This window comes from Varanus komodoensis, unplaced genomic scaffold, assembly GCF_004798865.1.
Source record: "Varanus komodoensis strain SLA01 unplaced genomic scaffold, ASM479886v1 scaffold31, whole genome shotgun sequence".
NCBI lineage: Eukaryota > Metazoa > Chordata > Lepidosauria > Squamata > Varanidae > Varanus > Varanus komodoensis.
Genome location: NW_025335780.1, coordinates 174,127 through 199,111, shown reverse-complemented (window position 1 = coordinate 199,111; position 24,985 = coordinate 174,127). Strand labels below are relative to the sequence as shown.

Here is a 24,985-nt window from a genome sequence, read left to right as displayed (position 1 = left end):
TAATTATTCCTTATTAATATTATTGATCTCGGGGGTCTTTAATGATAAGCAAGTTTTTCACCCTATGATAGGAATTACAGTACCATAAAATGCAAAGAAAATATGTATTCTTGACAGTTTCAGTTTTGTTCTACAGAGTAGTGATGTGAAGGCCCAGAAGAAAGGGAAAACACTGTTTTTTCTGCAGCTTCCCCCCCAGAAATGTTCAGAATAATGAATAAAATGTTTCATAGGTTTCAGAAGACTTGCTCAAGATATTTTGTAAAAGCTATGCAATGGGTGTTCATATAAGACTGTGTGCAGTGCAAGATCATTACAGTTCTTGTGCACTGAAGACAAGTGCTAGGTTGTTCAGTGAGCAAGATGAATTTCTACTCATAGGGTGCATTGCTGTTGTTAAGGTTTCAGTTTCTTTGCTTGCTTGCTTCTTGGTGGATCCATTTCTTCTCAAAGGACTGTGATAGAGTGAAAAAGTAACAAAAATACTTATTCACAAGGCAGAAGTTCAGAAAATTGAACCATATTTTAACTGCATTTATCTTCAGAACTCTTACATAAATCATACATCAGTTTGATGCTTTGTTGCTGTCTCCTCATAGCCTGTAGATGATTTTTGCTTCCTACCCTTCAGCAAAATGGTGAAACCAACATCTAGCTTACGGAGGCACTTCAATATTGCAAGTTCTTCGGGGAAAACAAAATTAGTTTGCAGACACTGTCAAATGAAATGTGCATTTCCAACCCTGTCCTTGTACCATATAAGAAGTGTCCTGACATTTAAAAAAATCACAGATCTAAATGGGGATGACGAAAGTGCTTCCCTCCATTCTTATTTCAGAACTCTCTTTCTGTTCATTCTGTAATTCTAGTATCATTGCAAAGGGAAGATTGCCCATCAGTAGCGACTTCTTCAAGTAAACAAACATTGCAAACAAAGACAGCCAGAAACTACTAAGTAGCTTCATTTGTCTGCAAGGGACACCTGATGATCAGGGAAGAATTGACCAACCTCTTGCAAGAGCAGCCTGTTAATCTGGAACCCCGTTGTCAATATCTGAAAGTGCTTACTGGCAAGAAGCTTTTCAATTACAAAGACCCTCCAAAAGTGGAAGAAATAAAACATGTCAGAACTGTTCCTGTTGTAGCTGCCGTCTTCCAAAAGAAGCAAGAAGAAAAATGCAAAGAATAAAATAATGTCACTGAAGAATAAACACTATCCTTAAAATCCCTGACATGATAATTGTAAACCAAGTTATATATAATACATTGCATATAAACGGAAAAGTTACTTTCTGAGTCTTAAGACCAGTACTAATACTGCATTATTCCAAAATTTTCTTTTAAAGTCCACAAAAATGTCTTTTTCTTCATGGCTTTGAAATTTCCAGAAATTTTACATCTGCTGTAGAATCCTGTGTTTCTGGGCAAATTCTGGTGAGATGCAGTCAATGGCTGCTCCATAAGTTCCTTGGTAATAATGGATGCGGGCCAGCTGGTGAGACAGTAAGAGGCAAGCCCGGCCGTTTCCAAGTAGCAGTTAATATTCTTCAGAATTCTCCTGGGATGCATGGGAGAGAATATCTGCCTGCCATTGAGATGGGTGGTTGCCAGTCAGTCAGACGCTGCGTTGCACGGCGAAGGTCCCTGCGTGATTCCGTGGCATCAGCAGGCAGGGCTGGGGAGGAGTCCTTCCTGAAACCCGGGGCCATCTAGTATGTTTCATGTGATGCATTTCTGTGAAGCGCCTCCATGCCTCATTGTGAATGGAGCAGTGCCAGTGAAATTGAGAGGGCACTGCTCTCTGTTGAAAGGGATGAGTGGTTCTTGGTACATCTTACTCAGTGCTTTGCTAGGATTAATTAGCACAGGGCTGGCTGTCAGGCGCTGGGCGTCGTAGGCCAGCACATCCAGGAGGCACCGGCTTGGGGAAGATTGAGCTAGCGGCCACAGGTTTTCAGTGCCTTTACCTGATACTACATTTATCACATCACATGTTATCACAGTTAAACAGTACAAGATAAATTCTTAATATTTTCTTACATTTTTCTAAATATTCCAATAAAAACATGTACATTATATAATCAAGCCTTCTCCCATCTGCTGCTATCCAGATGTGTTGGATTTCAATCTGTGTGCATGGCTGATGGTCAGGAATTCTGGGATTTGTATTTCCAAACATGTGGGGCATCAGGTTGGAATGGCTGCTTTAGAGTACCTGAATTTTTATGATGCAAACTGAAACTTTCCAATGTAAATGATATGCCAATGTGTCTAAAATATTACAGACAATTTTCCAAGGCAGTATTTTTTTTGGAGAATCCACACCTTTTGTCATTTCCAAGCAGTCAGGAATTACAGGATGGCAATGAAGTATGGCTTCAGATTCTGGCTAGTTAGGAAAAGTGACAAACCAGAAATCTTGGTTCAAATGCAGCACAACATGTTTGCTACTTGGCACCTTCCTGGTTGGTTGAGCCATGGAAGAGCCAAGGAGGTGCACCAGCACACTGCCCGCAAACCGTTAACCCAGGAATCTGTGTGATGCAAGCAGAGCCAGTGCAGTCTGGACACAGAATTCAGACCAGAACACTCTTGTGTTATAGCTTTCCTAACGTAACAGAAATAGAAGAGGCGCTTGAATAGGAACTGGGCAGGTGACACTTGAAAAATGTTGTTTGGGCATAGGTAATTGACAAACTGGAAACCAAAAAAATACAAAAATGAGTATTAAAGCAAGGTGTGTGATTCATTTTGAATCTATCTTGCTCTTTTAAAAATTCTATTCTGGTGATGGATTCATAGTAAGTGTATCAACTTGCTATGAATTGTAGGTATCTGAAATATGCTGCAGGTAAGGACTTCGGTGGAGGTATTGAAGCTAATGGCAATAATCAGCTGAGCTGTCTTAATGTTACTAAAGCTTGAAGCAGATGGAAAAGTTGTTACCTGTGATTGTCTAAGCTACTATGATCCTAAGAGGGCAGGGCAGGGCAGGCTGGAAGGACTGGGAGCTGAAAGGGCAGCACAAGGAAGCTGGAGTTCTCTTGCTTCTGCTTGGAATCCTCCGTGAAAACAAATGGTCACCGGCTTGTGTCAGAATGAAGTGGGCGCAGTTGGGGTGCTCTTGTACCCCGGTGGGTGGAGGGAGGGAGGGTGGTGCTACGAGGGGTGGATTTACTTGCTTCCTCCATGAGAAGGGCAAGGCTAAAGAAAAGGTGTATCTGTCCCATCACAAGGGGAGGAATGACTTGGTCTCCTGCTTTGCTTTCTAAGAAATTGTGGGCGCCTAGTTTGCTCCCCAGCCATGATTGATTTGAGAACAGCAAGCATTTCTTCAACCAGTTTTACTCGAATGGGGTCCACAGTTTTCCCTGCTGCGTTCTCTCTTTGTGCCTCGGGGCCGGGCCTCAGGCTGGCTGCTCTGGGCTAGGTCCTGGGGCACCAGATCCTGGGGCCTGACGCAGCTGAGCAACAGGCTTCCTTGCCAGTGCTACACGTAGGCAGGATGGGGACCATTTGAAACTTTGTCCCTCTGTTGCTTGATTCGCTAAGAGATCAGTCCAGCTCAGCAGTGGATGGAGGTACTTGCTGAACTGCAGGAAGGAAACCAGCCACGAAGGGCGGGGAGGCATGTTGCTGCTGGTTCCAGTTCTTTCTCCCCATCATCTTCCTCCCTTTCAGTCTCTGCTTCCTGCCTACCACACGGGAGCAGATTCAAAGTTGCCATGAGAGCAAACAGAAAAAGGAATTCTAGAGAGGGGAAAACCAAACTGCCAAATAGATATAGGTGCGGTTTTGCTGCCTTCCACAAAACTGGAGGTGGCAGGAAAAATGGGGTGGCCATGAGTCCCAGCACAGGGGGCAGAATTTCCTGCTTCCCCTACTACCTGCCTCTCAGAGTCAGAGCGGGAGCTCATGGGAGCTGGCATCTTACGCGGTCTCTGTTCTCGGTGAGTGTTCTCTGGCGAGGTCAGGCAAGGGAGACAGGAAGCTGTCCATCCAACCTGTCCTTCTCCCCCAGTGTGGACTGTGCGTTAGATTTTTTCCCAGTCATTCTAAACAGGGCAATCATAATTTTAAGAACACAATACTTGCTTGCTCAGCCTCATGCAACTACCACCGGAAACGTAACCGATCGTTCTGACAGGAAGACTAATGTAGCCCTTTGGAATCACAAGGACGTGCCGCTGACAGTGGCTGCAGTGAATTAGCCCAGTCAAGTGTGTGCACCTCGGCAGGTAGGCGAGTAGGCAAGGTGTGTTCCTTCCCCCTTTCCCCCCTGCTCTCCACTCCTCACTTGAGGTTTGCATGTATTCCTTGGTTCCAGAGAACAGTCCCTGGCTGTTGCTTAGGGGGCTTTGTAGTGCTAGCGACCGCAGATGTAGAGTGCATTTCACGCTAACAAGTACCATTCACAAAAATGGGATACATTCAAACGGTGTATCTGTTTTTAACAGTGAAAGCAAGTTGAATACATTGGTGCAGAAGCTTCACGACTTCTTGGCTCACTCGTCAGAAGAATCTGAGGACGCACATTCTCCTCCAAGATTACCTATGAGCAAAAATATAGGTAAAGGGCTTTATTATTATTTAACTGTTCAAGAGCCACAGATTTGACTGAGTTTTTCTGTCATGCTACTCACCACCCATTTAGATAGGCCGCAGTGAAATAGTGTTGCTAGTGTCTCATTGATGGATATAATGGACTGGGGTAGAAAATGATCCATGGGGAATTTGTCCCAGATTGAAACTTTTCCAGAAAAAAATCCAATGCTCCATTTTTACATGAAGAATTTTCCATTTCCTACATTCTTTAGTAGCATTGGATAGTCGCCAATTGCAAATACAACCTTGAGGGAGCTTGGCAGTTTCAAAGTTTTAATCAATCATTTTCAGGTGATTATCCCTAGTAGCAGGTAGGAGAGAATACAGGTATGCCTTGGGCTATTTATCTTGGTGTGAAATAAAGCCACTGAGTCAGGACATCTATAACTTCACTGTCACAACAGCCTTGAAAGATGAGAGTTGAACTACATTGAAATAAATGAGTGGCTATCAGTACATTGTGCAAGTTCTTTGGGTTGATAACTTATTAATTACGTTTGAACTTTTTTAGCACTGTGTTTTTTCTTACATTTGAACTAAATTCAATTTTGTCTTTAAATTGTTACTAGTATTTTAATAAAATGTCTACATAAAATAACATTCAAATTGCATTAAGTGTGTTTTAACTTTTAGTTGCATTTTTTGGGGTCAAATGCTTGTAGTATAGCAGGATGAAAAATAAGTAGAGGTGCTTTAATTAAATGCAAGCAAAATAGTCAGGCTAAATTCAGTCCTGCTCAAATCAGGGATCCCTCCTGTGGTAGTTGGAGAAGTTCCCAACATGGAGTCCATGGGAACTTGCAAAAATATTCTGATTTTTTTTCTCCATGTATATCAGTATGAAATTCATATAATTTTGGAACATTTATAATTAAGCTTCTGCAAAAGCAGACCAAAGAGCCAAATAAGCCTCTGTTTGAAGAAGGTGGCACCTATATGCTACCCATTCAATTATCGAAAGTCGAAAGTGTGGTAACATCCACAGTCCATTGCAGCAGAGGAGGAGAGTGATTATTCTTCCAGTGCTATAATGCCAATTTTTTCATTGTCAAAAGGTTCAAAGAATCTGCTTTCTATTACTGTTTCTTTAATTTCTATGAAGAAGGTAAACAATGTGAGCAACATCCACGTCAGTGCATATTAAAGACTGCTCTAGTTCCATTTTTTCTGTGTATTAACCTTCTCCCAAAAAGAAGAAAAATAACTACTGGATATTGGCAATGGAATAGGTTTAAAATATTCAGGAGCTGTATTGCAGTGTAACCAAGTAGTAAAATTAGGCAACCCCTTATTAAGGTGACATTGCAGTGTGTGATAGACACAAAAGCTTCAGCTGAATAGGACAGAGCCCACTATCTGTAGATGTGACAGGTAGACACCAATGTGGCAATCCACTGATTAGGCGTTTTGCAGGAGCTCCCAGCAGTTTCTCGAATTCTTAAATGGATTTATAGGTCCAAAATGGTTGGAGACACCTGCTTTAGACTGAAAATTTTCAAATGTAGGTTACACTAATTACATAGGATTTTTTCCAGAAAGCCTACATGATTAATTATGATAAAGAGATAATATATGATTGATGTTTAGCTTAGGCATTTTGTACCCAAATGATTAACATTTTACTATAGTTTTTCCCGTATTTCATTTTTCCTTCTGTTAGGACTATCTAATAAGCTATATTGTTTTTCTCTATGTATCAGTCTTAATTCCTTTAATTATTTGGCATTTACCTTTGGCATTTACATTTTTGTTCATCTCACTGCAGCTAATTTAGAAAGATTTGTGAAGAATAAAGCAACCTTGATGCATTAGCACACCAGAGGAATTCTAATACATTTAATTACTGTAAAATATATTTCTTGTAAGATCAGGAAAATGAATTAATATAGTTGTCTATTATTTCAATACATGCATATGAGGAGTGTGTGTGTGCATATGTGAATAAAATACAGTTTTCTTAGAATTATATATAATTTTCAGGCAAGGCAGACCAAATGTTCATAGGGTTTCTGTTTGCAAGTGGTGTTCGCATAGTACCCATTCTAATGTTGAAAGTGGTCCTCAGCCCATTACACTGTATGAAGTATGCATTTATCTGTCGAATGTTGTAACATCAATCTTTTAGCTGTCAAATGGGGTGGAGAATGCATTTGTACTTTGTGTGCTCGCTTCCAGGAAGTAAGTAGGCAGTTCAAGAGAGTATGTATATCTGTAAATATTAGAGAGATACTGTGATGTCTAATAGAAAACAGTTTTTGCTGAATAAGACGTAACTTGAGATCTGTGTACTTCAGATATAGATACAAAAGTATACAAGATAGGACAATCCAGTTCTTTATTTCACTTCTGCTTAAGATGCTGTATATCATATTCATTCATGGGTAACACTTAAACATGGATCATGAGTTGATCTAATTGATGCACCTCAGTAAGTGCTTCCAGAAGTGAAGGAGCCTTTGAAGCTTTAACAGTGGAAGGGCCAAACTCAGATTCTAACAAATGTTGCCGTTGCAAGTATTATAAAGCATAGCATGCAACTATTTAGCACGCAAGCTGAAAAAGGCAAAAACTCAAGGAAATCATAATCTAAGTGGAAAATAACAGAATTCAATACTAGGTTATGAAATAGGCTATGAAGTGATATAAGGCCCAATTTAGGAAGTCAGATTCGTTAATTGGAAGTTGTATCCCTTTCCAAGGTATTTCTGGCTTTGAATAATCCCAAGGTATTTCTGGCTTTGTTTGTGGCAGGGCTCCCCATTGTATTTTCACAGGGATGTAGGAATTTTGTATAAGTGTTGTGCTTTCCCATGTTCCTGAGCACCTAGAGGCAACTTAAAGCATCCTTAGGACAGTCGAGTCTCCACTCTCCGAAAGATGAGGATCATGCTCTGAAAAGTGTGTAAATTCCATCACCCCTTTTCATGAGCAAAGATAATTCATGCCTTTAAGTTGGCAGTGTACCTTTTGAAAGCTGGCAAACTAAAAGAGCTATTCAGAGCCTCTCTTAATCATTGCTCAGGTTTGGCATTTGCTACATTTTGCCAGCAGGTACCTTCCTGGACATTGCCCAGGTGAAGCTGCCCCTTATCAGACCTCAGTGCAACAGCCAAAAGTACTGAAGTGCATCAAAGCCAGAACTGATGACTGGAGTCCTGATATAAACCATAATGGATCATCAGCATGAGGAATAATTGTCCGAATGACTCAGTGATAACTCTGTGGGTTTGAAAACATACTCAGACCTGTAGTGCCTAACTCTTTGAGGGCTCCTAATAGGCTGGCTTTGGAATGTTTTACAGTTCTGATTTAGTGTAATAATTTTAAGAAGTACCCATTAATAGTGCCTAAAAGCATTTTCGTATCCAGTACAGCCATCTGTTGTACTCAAGGGATTATTGAAGTGTAAAATGACCCTGCCAACCATTGCTTCCATATTCAGTTTGGTTTCATGTTCTGCGTAGACTAATTCCCTTCTCTGAGGTGAGCAGGGACGTGTGTGCAGAGGTACAGGTGCTTCGTGTTCCGTGGATTGCGTGCCAGCCATCATACTGATAGATGAAAACCAAGTACATCGCAAGGTGTTGCACTGAACCTGAAATTACTGCTTCTGGGTCTCCTTTGTTATCTCAGTTTTTCTGCTTTTTACATGCAGAAGGTGATGTTGAACAGCAGTGAACTAATTCAGTAAAATACCAGCTGAGGCAGGAAGGCTGACTTGGATGGGTATCTGTCAGCTCCTATAACAGTCCGGTTGCATTGTTGAAGACTTACATCCAAAGCTTAGTTCCCTGTTCTTCTTATGCTGATCTAAAAAAATATTCTTGCTGACATCACATTGGCTACCTATTACTTCTTAGGGGTATTGCTGTTTTCTCCAAACTGCAGATGGCTGTTAAATTTAGTTTGAAGCATAATTCCGTCAAGCGAATTTGCAGTGAAGTCCTGTGCCTACTGAACTGGCAGATAAGATGTACTGTTCATGAGAGTTTGCATGTATCAAGTGCAAATAAGTACCATCTTTCAATAAAGTTGCTCACAAGAAAACTCCTCCCCATGTAACTTTACTCAAATATTTGCAGGCTGAAAGGACAGCATCTAACTTAGTTTTTTGTTTCTGGCTTCATACAGTCGTTCATTGCAATGCAAGGTGGAGTTTGCTGTGCACCAATTAATAGTAATAATGACAGCAATAATGAATACATTTGTTGTTTCTGTATATTGAACAAGTATTAGCCATTCTTACATCCCAAGATCTTGTTTTTGTTTATTACAGATAAAATTAGTACACCTGGAAATATGCCGACTCCAATGGAAAACAACAAAGAAGAGGTGAGAACACGATCCTATGCATAGGTTTACAGTAATGTAAACTAGTTGTGAAAAGTGGTGACCGTTTCGATAGGAGTGTAAATATGATCTACTTTCCCTGTTATATTGTAGCTTATAACCTTATGGAACATATTTTTAGAAGCAATTTTAATAAAATGTTACAATGTTTTAGAAATGACTACTGTAATAATCTAGTCATCACTATACAAATAGAACAATAGCTGAGCTTTTTGCTTTTTGATGACAGGAAAATAAAAATTCTGTCTAGGAGTTCTGTGTATCATTTGATGACTGTCAAGTTTTTTGTTAAATTCAAGCAGTGTTTCTCTATATTAAATCTTTATGATTAAGCACTTAGTTTAGCAATGGAATAGCCTTCATTTGCAAATGAGTACGTTCCTGAAAATTACTCATGCATTTTTTAAAGTACTTTTAGTTGGTAGTGAATAAGAAAACACCCACAATGTACGTTGTAGTTTCCTATGTTATCATTCCATGGGAACAATGCTGGCCCACTCTAGACATGACTGCAGTCTCCTGGGAGCCAGTGCAGGGGGTGAGCACTTCCTCCCTAGAGTCAGAGTTTAAGTGGTATATCGTCTTGCACATTAATCATGGTTAGGAGTCTGTGTTCCCTGTCTCCACTGTGACTTTTGAGATCAACTTTAATTTCTGTGTTGTGTTGCAGGGGCCAAAAAATGATCCCTGCTTCATGTCTTGCAGCCCATCACCACATTCTAGGGTTACGATTTTAAGGAGATTAGTTTATGATAGGCCATGGAGTCACTTGCTGTCCTGGAATTTATAGTATTCATAGAAGCTTGTTTCTCAGGTGGACTTTGATACACAGGATCTTCTGCCCTTGCAGTGCCTCATTGGCAAGTTTTTAAAAGACTTCAAGCCCAGTGTTAACTTTTTAGATGACTCACATTTCCATTGATAATTGATGACATATATTTGCAGACGCATGGGCATCTGCAAGAACTTTTGGGGGGGGGTGTGAGTGAGGGTTAAAAGCTGCTCAGACATGTGTGATTTTAGTTTGCACAAAGAACATGAGCTGCTGCACCACAGCTGTGTATTTTCTTTGTTTGTCTGCACATGCATTGTTTAGAGTCATCTTCCAGGATATTTAGAAGCCTGCACAGATTGGCAAAATATTCTGAGAATCTGGGGGTTTTGTTTTCTTTTTAATTAAAGTTGGGAATCTAGAGGTTAAGGCTTCTCTGAGGCAGGGGTCAAGCTTGCCCCTTCCTGCAGCTGCCCATGTGTGGAAAATACTTCATCTGCTCTTTCTAAAAATAGAAATAAAAGCTTAAAATGAAGTAGGATGAAATTATTATTCAGCTTTATGGGAATTTATATTCAGGTTGATGTACACATATGGGGCAAAATGGTTTTGATTTTGCATAAGAGGCTTGCAATTTTGTGTTTTTTCATATTTAGGGTAGTAGCTCTTCTGAAAGATCCAAATCTTTAGGATCATCACGTTCCAAAAGGTTAGTTTGATATGCTTCTTATTTGTCTGTTTGAATTGCCCCCTTTGGTCAGGAGGTCAACTTGCTTGTTAGAATCCCTGACAGCCATACTAACTGTCAAGGCGAAACAAAACAAAAAAATAGTGGGGACATCAGGGATAGTGGTATGCTGTCTTTTTTCCTAAAAGTAATGTTCAGTTAGCTTTTGAGCTGATCGTGCCTGAGAGCTATTGTTTCAGGAAACAGTACAAATCTGATTGTTCTAAGTGTAATCCCCCAGAATTTGGGGCACTCCCCCAGACCGTTTAATGGCACAATCTTGTGGCTACTAGTTGCTGCCTAGACGGCCATAGGCGGATCTGGAGCCCCACGTCCAACCTTGGGAAAGTGTCCAAGGTCTGAGCTGGGTTTCCGAATGTGAAGTTGTTTCTGTGCTGGCTTCAGCACCGAGGGCATTCTGGGCGACAGAGTGCGATGGGATAGGAGGAATCCAGGCAGTTGCTCAGCCCTCCTTTCTGTCAAGCAGCGGTTAAACCCTGGACAGTTGAGTGGAGGGCAAGGGACGGGTGGAGGCAGCGCTTGCCTCTGTGTTCCCTCCTCCCACTACTGGATGCCCATAATCCTAACAGTTTAAAGGGTCGCAGGTAGCCCCATTGGATGGATGCCTTAAGGGAGGTTTTATTGTAGTATGTATGATCTGCCTTTCTCAAAGTTCAGTTTCAAGGGACCCCAGGTTGCTTATTTTCATAACACGAAGAGCCTTTACTTTCTGTAGTTCACGCTAAAATTTGTAAAAAAAACCCCAGTGTTGTCATAAGAGAAGGAGTTGAAGCTTGTGCAAAATCACACACTTTGCTTCGTTCGAGGAGTTTGCTAAAGAGCCTCATGTGATGGGTGGTCTTCTGTTTGTGTTTGCTGCTCATGCAGGAAACCCACAGTTGTAACAAAATATGTTGGCTCAGATGATGAACAGACTTTAGATGAAACCATGAATCAAGATATTTCGAATGAAAACTCGGAAAATGAAGTTGATATGAAAAGCTTGCCTAAAGGTAATTGAATTGCAAGTTAACAAGTACTGAGGTCATGTGACTGGTGTTTATTAAAATCTGTTCAGATAATGTCACCTAAATAATTCAAGTAAATATCAAAACTGTGTTTTCCTTTTACTCCCATGAGGTATGACAAGTCCCTGCCTAGCTCATGCTCTCCTGCCTTTCTTTCCCTGCCCCGGCTGCAAGGAAATGATGAAAAGTTGACCAGGAGTCCTATTTTGATCCTGGTTCATAAAAACTAGAATTTTAGCTACTGTTTCCTGTGTATTTCAGAACTAAATATTGTTCTAAAGCAAACCCATCTCTTTACCACCACTAGTGGCATAATATTTATTTATTCTATGCCATCTGCATCTCCATAGAAAGTTTGTAAGCAGTTTACAATAGGAATAGGAAACAGGACATAATAGAAAACTACTGCTAATGGGAGTGCTGGCTGCCGTCAGGTGTCTAAAAATATCAGCAAAATTACGTATTCTGATTGAAGCAGCTAGAAGTGGCTTCGAGAAACGAACTTTGGACCAGCCAAAGGTGCAGGCAATGAGTTGTTGAATCCCAGTTTGTCGCAATATGCGAACGTAGCTCTGCTAGCAAACCATGGCTTGTTAACCATAAACAACCAGAAAGAGTGGCTGTGGGGCTGTGAACTATGGCTTGTTTAAACCAACTTTGGCAATTATGCAAAAAGAGAAAGAAACAACCCAGGAATTAAGAAAATGAACCTTGGCTTTGTTTGATCATCTGCTAGACACATCCTGAGCTGACTCAATGTATAGAAATTGGTGTGAGTATAGGATACCTAAAGCACCTTTTGTAAAGTAGTCAAATTGCTGTTAATGTTGAGGACTTTGCGCTTCTAAAAATCCCCCAATGATGAACGCCTGCTAACAGGAACTAAAATAATTTCTATTCTGGGTCTCCTTGAAATTGCAGACACCTGATTACATCTGAAATGGATGATTGAAACACATGCATAATAAAACAAATGCATGGTATATTAGGAATATCCATAGTGTTTTAAATGTCTAATACAATTACAATGTTAGTGAAAATGTGACTTTATTTCCATGGTATATCTTTGTTTGAGAAAGAATGGATAATTTGAAGGTGATAAAAATAGTGTTTGCTTAGGCTTGAAAAGTATGAGGGATTGCTGTGTGCTATTGATCACCCTGTTTGCAGCATGATCCCTTAGATATTTAATGTGGCCTTCACAATACAAGTCTTTGTTTTTAAACCTATTTAGCCCTGTCAAAAACTTTATTTCTAAAAAGAGTCTTACTTATGACAGCTGTCAGAAACAAGTGTTCCTTTAAATGGCTTAGACTGCACTTTTTCCACCTTCCCAGGCACCTCGAGGCTAGGCTAGGTGGAGGACCTTGAGAACTGTCATGTCCATGCTTAAAATCTAGAGGATTTTGCTGCCTGCTCCGGCCAGCAAAGATCTTCTTGCTGTCAAGTGAAAGCAAACTGACATACTTCAAGCCTGACTTTTGTCAGTGTCTAAGCATAAATACCTGCCTTGACAGCAGATACTCACCAGGATATTGATCAGGCTGTGCTTCCAACTTGGGGTATTTAGAGCTGTATACTTACTTGCTCAGTTCAGAACTACCGATTGGGGAAAAATATCCAAACCATTTGTCTCTATTTGTGGCTCAATTGAAAAAGAATGCTGGTGAACCCGTGATGGACCGGCCAATGTCACAGATCACAAAACGTGATGCCCAGCAGGTTGGGGAGGAAGCTGTATCGCCCTCAGAAGGGGTTGTCATCACTGCAGGGGAGAGGAGACGAGATGGATTCCGCCACTCATCTCCCTGGGCTGCTGGATGGAAGGCCACGTGTAGGAGACGACCCACAGTGAACCTGACCATCTGCTGGGAACACCAGCCATCGTGAGCCCCGTTGTCTGTCAGGCATACTGTGGGTTCTTCTGTGATCAACCCACACAGCATAGCTTATCCTCAGGGCGGGCTACTGTGCTGTGTGAATTCATCCAATGTGGTGTAATGGTTAGGGGGCCTTGGGGAACCCAGGTTCTAGTCCTCATTTGGCCATGAAGCTCACGAGGGGACATCAAGCCACATCACCACCTTTCTTCCTAACCTCCCTCACAGGGTTGTTGTCAGGATAAAATGGAAGAGAAGAATCATGTACTCCATCTAGGGTTCCTTGTAAGGGGCAAAAAGGTAGAATATAAATGTACCATTCTCAAAGGTGCCGGTTATGATGACTATATATTATCTCCAGTATTGGAGGCAGTGTGCCACCATTGTGGGAGAGAACTGGCAGGGTTGTGTTTGTTGCACGCATGCCCCAACTTCTTTAAAAAATGATTTGCACATACAACAGGCAAAAATGGACGAGAGAGATGTCGGGTTGCAGCATCACTAGTAAAAATACAGCAGTTATGTCTTAAATGTTTACATTGATACATGTGCTTCGTATATCTGAATAAACTTTCAAGTGAGATGGATAGCTGTAGGATATATATTCAAATGCAGAGAGATCCTCAAAATGATAGCTAGTGTTTTGTCCTTCCAAGTGTGTATAAATTAAGCTGGATCTGCAAGAAAAATGGCTTGTTTGCTTATCTATTTGTTGCCTTTTTAATCTGTCCTGTAATGGAAGTTCTCTGGTCAGATTACATAAAGCTAAAAGAATAAAATAGGATACAAGAAACGGTAAACAGCATAGGAAAACAGTATATCCATAAAATCTGAAATGTAAACTAACTGTCCTGTTGGTGATACTTTGTTTTTCCTGAACACTGGTGGAAATCTGCCTGCCAAACTATATTAATCAGCAGTTGGTATGGCAGCAGTTACAGTGTATTTTCATTCTTGTGGCAACCTTCAGTCTCTGCCTTGTGCAGCACCACTTCCCTTTTTTTACCGAGAGGGAGCGTCCGCCACGTATTCTCATAGTGGATCTTGGTTCAGACCAGCCCCCATGGCTGTCTGAGGAGCTGAGTATGTGAGGAGAGGAACTTGCTCACTGGACAAGGTTTGACTTTCTGCCTCTTTTCGGTGTGCTCTTTGCTTCATTTTTCCTTGGCCACCCGCCACCCGCCACCCCGCTCCACCTAAGCTCATAACAAATGTGATGGGCCGTGGATTGAATGGTTGAAGCAAGTGCTGATAGTCACTGCACAGACTAGAGCAGATCGCTTTCAGCAGGTGAAAATGGAATGCCTGTCGGTTTGTTTTCAAGTCTGTCTTTAGGAAATGGACAGATTGGTTCTTTGCTTCCATTGAAAAGCCTGCCCATTGTGCCCAGCACAGTCAGTGTTTTAGATTAGAGCGTAAGTGCAGAGCTGAAGTGCTTCTATTCAGATTATTTAATATTAATGTAATGTGCAGATTAATGCAACCCTCTGAACTCAAGAGGATTACCAACAACAACTGCAGAGCAGAAGAAGTACGGGGTGGAGGTTGTCTCCATGATCCTTATGCCCTGCTCACCCGCCGAACTGGTGCTTCGCAAAGGAGGGAAGGAAGAGACAGTGGCAGGACCGTCATGCTTCCTCTCTTGGCACTGCTTCTCTCCTCCCCACCCAGCACTCACTCACTCCACAGTTGCTTTTCTTTGCAGCGGTGGAGGAGCAGCCGGCACGGTGCCTTCTCCACTGGCTGCGGGGGCCAAGAAGGGAGATCCAGGCGTGGTTTCCCAGCTCTGGAGCCAATTTTGTGTTCTTGGAGCTCTTTTTAGGGGCCCTGGGGTTGCTTTGCTTGTTACACCTAAAATGAAATAGATTGCTTTTGCCTATTACATTATTTAAATAAAGTATCTATTTTTATCCCTCAGTTTGGTGTTACTACATGGATGTTTGAATGCTGTGGATGGACAGTTAAGTGTTATTTTGGACTAGATGCACCCCTTAAACACATTTTTCTGGCTGCCCTGATGGACTCTTTGAAAATATGCTAAGGTTGTGAGCAATATAAATGGAACATCATGTGTGGAATCTTTCTTCTGGAAGTTGTTTGTAAACTTAAATATATGTTTGTATGCAGTGCTCCGTGCCTGAGCTCATCTGGTTTATAACCAGGCTTCTCTTACCGTTGGAGAAAGACGTTGATTATCCATGTATGCAAAATGCTCTGGTGTACGTGGATAGGTGCTTGGTTTTTAGATGGGGGAACTTCCCTTGCGTTTTTTAAAAGTAATTTTTCATTTTTAAACATTCCATTAGGTACAATAGTTGTGCAGCCAGAGCCAGTACTTAATGAAGACAAAGATGACTTTAAAGGACCTGAATTTAGGAGCAGAAATACTGCTAAAATCAAACCTGAAAATCAAAAGAAGCGTGGAGGTAAATACATCATGAATTCTAAGTGATATATTAAAATTTTCTGTTTAACTTATTAAAATGTGCAGTATCTGCTGATTCCCAGTATGTTTCTTCTCTGAATGAGCGCTCTTCAAAATGGGAATGATGCTAAGAAAAGTCTATTGTTCTTTCTGCTGGTGATGCATATTTAAAGAATTCTATACTGTGTGGAGAGAGTAGATGGAGGACTTTTCTTCTTCTTTTCTCATAATAGACATTTGGGTTATCCAGTCCAATGCATTGGCAGAGATGACCAACCCCCTCCCCCCACATGATAGACAATGATGAAATGCGCAGTGTCCCGCACCAGTGGCCTGGTTGTACAGTGCTCTGCTGTTAGCTGCCTTGAAGCAGCTTGGAAGCGGGCTTCCTCCTGGTGCTGCCCAGCCTGTGGATCTCTCTGCAGCTTGTTCTCTGGGGACGCACCAGGCTTTAGGGGCCAGTTAAAGACCCATCTCTTTACCCAGGACTTCCCCGAGTCAATGTGCATTCCAGTTTGGTGGCTTGTTAAGTATGGTGCTGTATTATGTGCAATACTTATCAATATATTTTAACAAATAGGCATTTTAGTTGTGTTTCAATGTATATCACAGTGTTCTTTAAAGTATTTAGGTGGCTGTCCAATGGGGGTGCCTGTAAGTCTCTGAAACTGGAGGGTTACGGGCATCCTAAGCAGGTCAGAAATGCACCTTCACTGCCCTGCTCCTGCCGCAGAAGTCCCTCCAGCCGTGATGCTTTTAAGGGGAAAGACGGCGGCTGGAGTGCCACCTGCTTACACTGAGAGCCAGTGCGGCACGCTTAGCCTTGGCTGGAGGGTGGGAGATGTGAGTTCTAGTCCCCGCTTGGCCGTGAAACTGACTTCAGGCCAGTTGCGCACTCTCCGTCTGATGCCGTTGCGAGGATGCAGTGCAGCTCTGTAAGCCACCTTGGTTTCCTCACAAGAAGAAAAGCACTGTAATGTGGCCTTGCACCCATCCTGCCTGAGGGATGCTGTGGGCAGCCGGCCGCCACCATGTGCACAGAGTGCTGCACCAGATGGACCGTCGGGCTGGTTCGGACTGGCTTTTCCTGTGTCCTTAATGTCTGGTGGCCAAAAGACCACTCTGTTGATGTGTTTTATCTTCAGTGTGGACAGCATAAAGATGCTTATAAATACGTCAAGCACTGTGTAAATTTATTAAATTAAGCAGTCAGTAAATAATAAATAATAATACTTGTGCTGATGGGGATTCCTGGCTTTGCCTTGCTGCTGTTTCAACAGTGCATCTCAGTAGAAACTTGGAAAGGTGAGTCTACTGATCTGTAGTGTTAAAGAAGTGGCACCACTGCAATAATTTGCCTTTCTAGAGAAATGGGTTAAATGAAATGTGATTGAAGAAAGGAATTTTAAAATGTACCAACAACATCTCTCTGATGTGCACTAATTGTAAAAATATTTTTGTAGAAGAAGGGCTGCATGGTATTGTCAGCTGTACAGCTTGTGGTCAGCAGGTGAACCATTTTCAGAAAGATTCAATCTACAGGCATCCCACATTAAAAGTACTAATTTGCAAGGTATGTCAACATTTGAAGTGTGTGTCAGTATTTTATAAGATATAATTCCATGAATTCATTTTATTCTGGATGAAGTTGTGGTTTCATCATATAGAAGCCAGTTTCTGCATTACCTCTCAGGTCAGAAACTTTTACCTGCAAGAAAAAGGATTCAGGCAAGGCTGGTAACAGGTAGCTTCATCCCCACAGTTCTGCTGGCTAAATTTGCCTACCTCGGGGGTGTGGAACCTCTTTCAGGCTAAGGGTGCAATAATTTGCAGAGGCTTTCGAGGCTGCGTTCCAGTGGTGGCCCGGGCTAAAGACAAAGGGGGTAGCTTCAAAATACAAACAGTGCCAGTGTACTGTAACTTAAAGCTCCTGGCACCAGTCCATAAGCCTTATTGAGAAGCATGTTGTCCTATGAGAATGGGAGAAGAAAGGAAAAACTGGGAAACCAGCGTGTGACTAGTGGTGGGCAAAAGGGCTGGCACCAAAGAAAGGAGGTGTGGCCATCTTGGGACGCAGGAAGGCTGGGCGTGGCCTCTGGGCCTGAGATGCCCCACACCTGCTGTGGTTGTACTCCTATGGGAAGCTTGGGGGCACAGCAGGCAGAGTGCAGCACCTGTGCAGTGTCCATGCTGAGCACGGACTGTGAATTGAGCATGGATTCAGCTTGCCTTCTCTGACAGAGGCATGTTCACATGCACACACATGTCTGTGTGTGCAAAAGAGTGCCATGCATTTCCGCACAGGAAGGGTGCATTCCTTCTGTCTGGTACCCAGTCGCCTGTTACTGTCTCCTGTTCTGGGGTCTGTTGCTGGCTACCTTGAGCATCATTTATGGGAAGCTGGGACATTAATGTAGTAAGTAAATAATGGGGTTTTGCTAGCATATCCTACTTCTTCAGTGAAAGTGAAGACATTAATGAGCCGTTTCAGGGCAGGGTGATTGTAAAATAAACACATGTGCTGATTTTGAGCAATGCTTTATTATTCTAAATTTGACATGGGTCCACAGAAATGACATTAGTACCCCATTCTTCCCCAAAAACTGCAGGCAGCCTTACATTGTGTTGATACTTGACCAGCCATTTTTAATGCTAGTTTGAGGTCAGGAAGAATGTTTTCCAGGATGTAATTGAATGAGGTTTCTGAAAAAAAATTAATTTCTCTTCTTCATAGACCTGCTTCAAATACTATATGAGTGACGATATCAGCCGTGATGCAGATGGAATGGATGAACAGTGTAGGTAGGTGTATAGGACCCCGCCATAGAATCAGATTTGGTACTTGCAATGTAACCCTAGGATGCAAAGAACCGTGCAGCCCCGTTCCCTGCTGCAAAGGGCATGTCTTGTTCGATACACAGAAATTTGCTCCCATGCGACATAGCCAATCATTGAGAAACAGAATTGAATTTCAGGAAATGTGTGTTATTTTCAGAGGCTTTATTAAGAAATACATTACCTGGAAAAATATTTTTTCTGCACTTTTAAGAGGTTTTTTTTCCCTTCAAAAAAATGAAAAATTGATATCAATTATGAAATACTTTAGTTTATAATAATGAATAAAATATTTAAGGCAACCTTTCCTCCCACCAAATGATTTCTAACAGCTACTTAATAAAACATTAATAGATTGTCAAGAGAAGTAAAATTTCTGGAAGCCATGGTGAAAAATTTTTTTAATCTTCTCTCCAAGATATCCAGTAAAATTATTTTTCCATTGCTTACAAAAAGTATTGATCTCTGATAGTTTTTTACTGAGAGATATTTAGGGATGCTGTAAGTCCTACCACTAGAATAAACCCTCTCCATCTAAAACAAATTCAGTAGCCTGTTTTGTATCACAGGGTTGGAACTGACATGACAACCAGATACAGCCTTTCAAAATAAAACCAAAAGAAGATGTGTATTGCTAGAAGTTACTTTAAAATGAGAATAAAATGTCCCTCTTTAATAGGTTGGGATTGCTTAAAGGACCTTTAAGGGTTTTCTTTCAGACCAGATTTCCATAAATTCCACCCCACAAACAAGAATAAGTTTAGGAATTTCATATGGACATAAAATTCTTTTAAAGGAAAAAGATGCTGTAGCCTGGTCTTCCTCTGCCTCCAGTTATTGTTTCTTTTGGCTTCTAGGGTGACTTACATCTTTGGCAGAGTAAATGTTGAAGTGCTTCTGGTCAGACATAAAACAGGGACCTGTTACACGTTATGTGTAACTAGGTTTGCTTATAAAATGGTCATGTTTGATATAAGTAATTTAAAAAGTATAGGGTTTTTTTAAGACGATAATGACAAATTTACCAGTTTTGCTTTAATTTTTTTCAATTTTAATAATTGTAGGAACAAAGCATAATGATTTGTATATTCCTAAAGCAGCATTCTCCAACCTGGTGCACTGCAGAAATTTTGGACTTCAAATCCAGTCAGCCCCAGTCTGGAATATTCAGCATTGTATTCCAAGGCTTCTGGAGAGTACCAGGCTGGGGCCGGCAGTGAAATATATCCAAGCCAAAAGTCCATTGAAATGCTTGCCTGGTGTGGGATTCCACCTTGTATGTTTCTTGCTAGTTAAAGTATATGCCAAATTAATTAATTGATTTCTTAGTGGCAGAAAGTAAGTTGATGCCAAATGCATGCTTCAGCAGAACCAAGGGCGAAAGTGTGAGTTGAGCTGTGCAGGGCCTTCTCAAAGCTCTCGTTCCCCTAAGGACCTCTTTGCGAATGCAAAGAATGCAAAAATGCGATTCTGTGTCCATCTACTTGGGAATAAGCCACACCAAGTACCTCTGAAGCCAATTGCAGCATGAGCTTCCCCTTTTCCCTGTAGTAGATAAGAGGGATGGGCTTGTCTTCTTAAGTAGCTACCTGCATTCTTGTAAATAGTAACAGCCTTTGGGCATTCATGTAGTGGAATGTTCATTATTTGTTTGTAGCAGCACATGACTTTAAAAAATGTTCAACCTTTAATTTCAGGTGGTGTGCTGAAGGTGGGAACTTAATTTGCTGTGACTTTTGCCATAACGCCTTCTGCAAAAAGTGTATATTACGCAACTTAGGCCGAAAGGAGCTGTCAAACATAATGGATGAAAATAACCAGTGGCACTGCTATATTTGCCAACCCGAACCTTTGCTGGACTTAGTTACTGCTTGTGATAGCGTATTTGAAAATTTGGAACAATTACTGCAGCAAAATAAAAAGCGAATCAGAGTTGACAGTGAAAAAAGTAAAATATATGACAATACACTTAAATATTCTTCAAAGAAAAATAGTTCAAGTTGTAATGGAGAAGAAAAAAAAATAGATCGTCCATATTCTGGTGCTCTAACCTATTCCTACAAAGCATTGATGGTGCCAAAAGTCCTCCTTAAAAAAACCAAAAAACTGGTTGAAACAACAACAAACATGAATGCTAGTTTTGTAAATTTTTTGAAGGAGTTAGCTGAAAATTCTGAAATAAACCCAACAGTGCACTTACGTCAGCTGAAGGCTTTTAAATCTGTATTGAGTGACATTAAAAAAACTCACGTTGCATTGGAGGAAGGCCTGAATTTGGAAATTCAAGCATTGGATGCTAAAATTAAGTTAAAGAATGCCAAAGAGAAAGAAACTGAAATTAAATCGGATAGCAGTGAAGTGAAGAAACCCGAAGGAAAAGAACTCAAAGATCATCAGATCCCATCAGAGGCCAGTGACTGTGTGGATCCGAGTGTCCCAGCAGTGGAACAACCAAGCAGCAAAAAAACCGGCTGCAAAGATAAAAAAACTGTGAGAGGCGATGACCTCCAATATGAACCCAATAGTACTGAAGCGACAGACATGGATATTGTGTCTGTTCCCTCATCTGTTCCTGAAGATATTTTTGAATCTTCTTTGGAAGCACAAAAAGCGGGTGAACAGGGTACTGGAAGTATAAAATCTCAAGACAGTAGAGGTGGAATGAAATTGATATCTACAAAAGTTAAAAAAGAATTGGTTGTAAAACTGACTCCAGTTTCCCTTTCTAGTTCTGTAAAAGCTGAAGATCCAGAAGGAAAGGCAGAAAAAGGAGAGAAGAGAGATGGTGCAAAAGAAAGTGATGGCGCTGAATCCCTACCTGAAAATAAAACACTTTCATTGGTAGAAGACCATGATCTGAGAAGGTCTCCTCGTGTTAAAACCACTCCTCTGAGGCGCCCAACAGATATAAACACCTTAATGTTTAATTCAGAAGAGGACAGCAATGATGCAGACAGTGAAAAGCATAGAAGAAAAAGTGCGCAGTCCAAAAGAAGCAAAGCTAAGCAGAGCTCTCCTGACAGCACGGTTTGTAGTCTTCAGTCGAACAGACCAGATACAGTGGACCAAAGTTCAGACTCTGATGAAGTACCTGCAGTCCTGCAGGAAGTAGCTGTGATGAGCCATAGTTCATCAGATGCTGACAGCAACAGTGAAATGCCGAAGGATATGATAAATGCGTTAGAGAAGCAAGCGGTGAAGGAGGACAATGGAAAACGAAAAAGGAAAAGCTCCAGTTCCGGATCAGACATGGACGCCAAAAAAGGCAAATCAAGTAAAGATTTAGCTGCTGCTAAAAAGAAACGGCAGAACTGTTCAGATCCTGCTAATTATGATTCTGAATTAGAAAGGGAGAGTTTGAGTAAAACTCAGCCTTCAAAGAAAGGCCCAAAGGGAGATAGTGATGGTTCCTCTGAAGAGGAGCTGAATAAAAAAGGAAGGCGAAATTCAAAGCAGCAGCAGGCTGAACTGTGCAGTGAAGTGGCTGGTGATGAATTCTCTTCTCCAGATAAAGAGAGGCTGGACAATTCTTTGGAAGTTGCATCTTGTAAAGAGTCATTTGTTAAGGAGAAGCGAACAAGGGATCTCAAGGACAGAGCCACCAAAGATAAAGAGCATGTCCCATCCGAAAAAGAGGACAGTAGCGTTTCAGGCAGAAGGAGCAGACATTTGGGAAAGGAAGGATCCGAATTGCCTTTAGATGATACAGGACACTCTTTAAAGCAAGACCAGAGCAGTGAATCATCAGATGATGCTAGGAAGAAGGCTAGAAAAAGCACGAAATCAAGAGAGACTACCTGCCAGAGAGAAACCCCGGGAAGGGGGCAAAGTGATTCCTCTTCTGAAATTGAGAAGCCTTCTGACAAAGAGAGCAGCAGTGCTCCTGGAGGCAATAGTATCCAACAAAGTGCGCTTGAGGGAAGGTCCAGAAGGAACTTGAGAGAGAGAGTTTCGAAGAAGCCCCAGGTGAATAATGCTTCAGACGCTGAGAAGTCTCCCAACAAGGAACAAGTCTGTGATACTTCAGAAGACAACTTAAATGCAAAAGGCAGTAATGCCAAGGAAAAGAAAAAAGCAAGTCCCAAAAGAAAAAATTCCAAAAACTCAAGTGGAGACTTACTGTCCTCTTCTGATGAAGACTTCAGTGAACAGAAAAAGAATAAAAAAAGAGGGACGCCCGCTAAGGGAAGTAACAAAGGCATTCGTAAAGAAAGAGGGAAAACTGTTGCCCAAAAATCAAAGACTGAAACCATCTCCGCCGCTACTACGTCGTCGTCATCAAATGAAGCTGAAAATGAGGACCTGAATTCAGCAGGCGAGGAAAGCAGTGATGAGCAGAAAATTAAGCCTGTGACAGAAAGTTTGTTGGCGGCTACAAAAATGGGATTTTGTCAGTCTTCAGGTGTGCAAAAGATTGTATAAATTTTTGGTTGTTATTTTTAATACAGAAAAGTTTTTTAGATACCTGTGAGCATAATCTAAAAATTCTATTTCTTCCTTGATAAAGCAGAATGAGGGCTGCAAAATTTTAAAAGTTACATTTTCCAGTGTGGTGTGTATTTGGGTTTCAAGGCTATTATGTTTGCATTTGGACTGGTGCTAAGTAACTGGTCAAAACCTAAACATGAATGAAATGTTGATTTTTATATTGTATCTAAATGGGAGAAACAGTGGTATCCTGGTTCCCACATTGGTAAACCAGATGCCTCTGGGAAACCCACGAAAAAGACATAAGGGCAACAACTTCCAGCTGTTGCTCCCAAGCAATTTAAATGGGCAAGAAAAATGGTCTGTTTTAAACCAAGCTTCCCATTGTTCCTGCTTCACGTATTTTCTAAACAATAAGAGGAGTCTGATGATTAATGTGACCTAATTTACAGGCAAGGGACACCAGAGCATTCTTGCAGCCCTTTATTGCACTCTATATATTTTGCATGCCTTCCTGTAAAAAAAAAATCTGTAGAGGGGAATTTTAAAGAAAATCCCCATATTGAATCTTTGAAAGGTTAAGTATGCGAGCAGAGGAAGCTGCTTGCTGGACTATGTACTGTTATCTTCCTTTTCGTGGCATTCTTTGTGGCTCTCAGCAACACACATTAGCAAACCAACAAGAAATGCCCATGACGGATGGGTTGAAGTGAAGTCCGATAGGTACTGGGCAGGCTAGAGTAGATTATTTTCATCAGGTGAAAAGGAACCATCTCTGGGGGGTAGAGTATGAATAATCAGATTTAAGGAATAATGTATTTTTCATTTTGTTTTAACTCACTGTACCTGGTGGAGCCATTGCTTTAGTTTAGAGGATATTCACATTTCATTTACTCTAACTGCCTCATGCTCTCTTGTGGTTGTTCTTGCATCTGGTTTAGCAAGCAGTCCTGGAATGCCCTATTACTGGGTTGTTTGCTGTGATGTTTGAACCAAGTATTCTGGGTTGATGAAAGAGTACTAATCTACAGTTTGAATCAGTGCTTAGTTGCTGAATTAAAATTCTAAGCTAAGTAGCTCACGTTGATGTGAAGCTTTACTTGAATTTATGGAAATTCAACTAGATACCTACTTTTTTCCAGAAAATGTATTAAAAATAATTGGCAATACCATGGCAGTTCCACTGTCCATGGTGGCATCTGCTGTTGATAATGAAAATAGCTGTACTTCTGCTTCTTTGTTTACTTGTACTTTATTTAGGTATCTCATGACTAGTTCTCCCTGTTAAGGTCACAGGTAGGAACTACCTTTCCTGGTCCTGCCAGTAGCAGCTGTTTTGGCAGGTGGGCTTAACCTGGTGTCCTCCAAGTCACCAGTGCATTCACTGGTGTTCCAAAGTTCAACTTAGTCGGCTTTTATTACTTAAACTGAGACTCAGAATCATGGTTGGGAAATACTGAGACCATGATGACAGATTAAAAGGTCCAGATGAAATGCCGAGCATAAAGGAAGTTATCTCACAGAGTAAGACGTGCGTAAGGAGCTTTAAGTCTTAATGATGTAGTGCATCTCCCATGACCCTGTGAGGAAGACTGAGCTGGGGACCAGGGGAGAGGTATCAGTTCTAGATAAATCCCTGAGCCCAAGTACAGCATGGACAAACTGACTGATTTTTTAATAACTACTTTGCAGTTAGGTCTCAAGTCATCTCTGGCTTATGCTGACCCTGTGAATGGATGTACTCCAAAGCTTGGAAGCAACACAGCAATTTTTGTTGTTGTTAGTCGCGAAGTCGTGTCCGACCCATAGCGACCCCATGGACAACACTCCTCCAGGCCTTCCTGTCCTCCACCATCCCCCGGAGTCCACCTAAGCTCACACCAGCTGCTTCAGTGACTCCATCTAGCCACCTCATCCTCTGTCGGCCCCTTCTTC

At 41.4% G+C, this 24,985-nt stretch overlaps 1 protein-coding gene across 1 annotated transcript in view; it reads left to right on the top strand.

Moving 5' to 3' along the window:
• Positions 1-24,985, top strand: part of ATRX (ATRX chromatin remodeler) — a 72,158-nt gene that overhangs the window by 6,261 nt on the left and 40,912 nt on the right. Inside the window, exons 2-9 of the mRNA XM_044437905.1 lie at positions 4,458-4,570; positions 8,882-8,937; positions 10,384-10,436; positions 11,343-11,467; positions 15,669-15,788; positions 17,251-17,360; positions 18,522-18,589; positions 20,320-23,024. Of these exons, the coding sequence (XP_044293840.1) occupies positions 4,458-4,570; positions 8,882-8,937; positions 10,384-10,436; positions 11,343-11,467; positions 15,669-15,788; positions 17,251-17,360; positions 18,522-18,589; positions 20,320-23,024 (3,350 nt within the window). The remainder of the gene's footprint in view (positions 1-4,457; positions 4,571-8,881; positions 8,938-10,383; positions 10,437-11,342; positions 11,468-15,668; positions 15,789-17,250; positions 17,361-18,521; positions 18,590-20,319; positions 23,025-24,985) is intronic.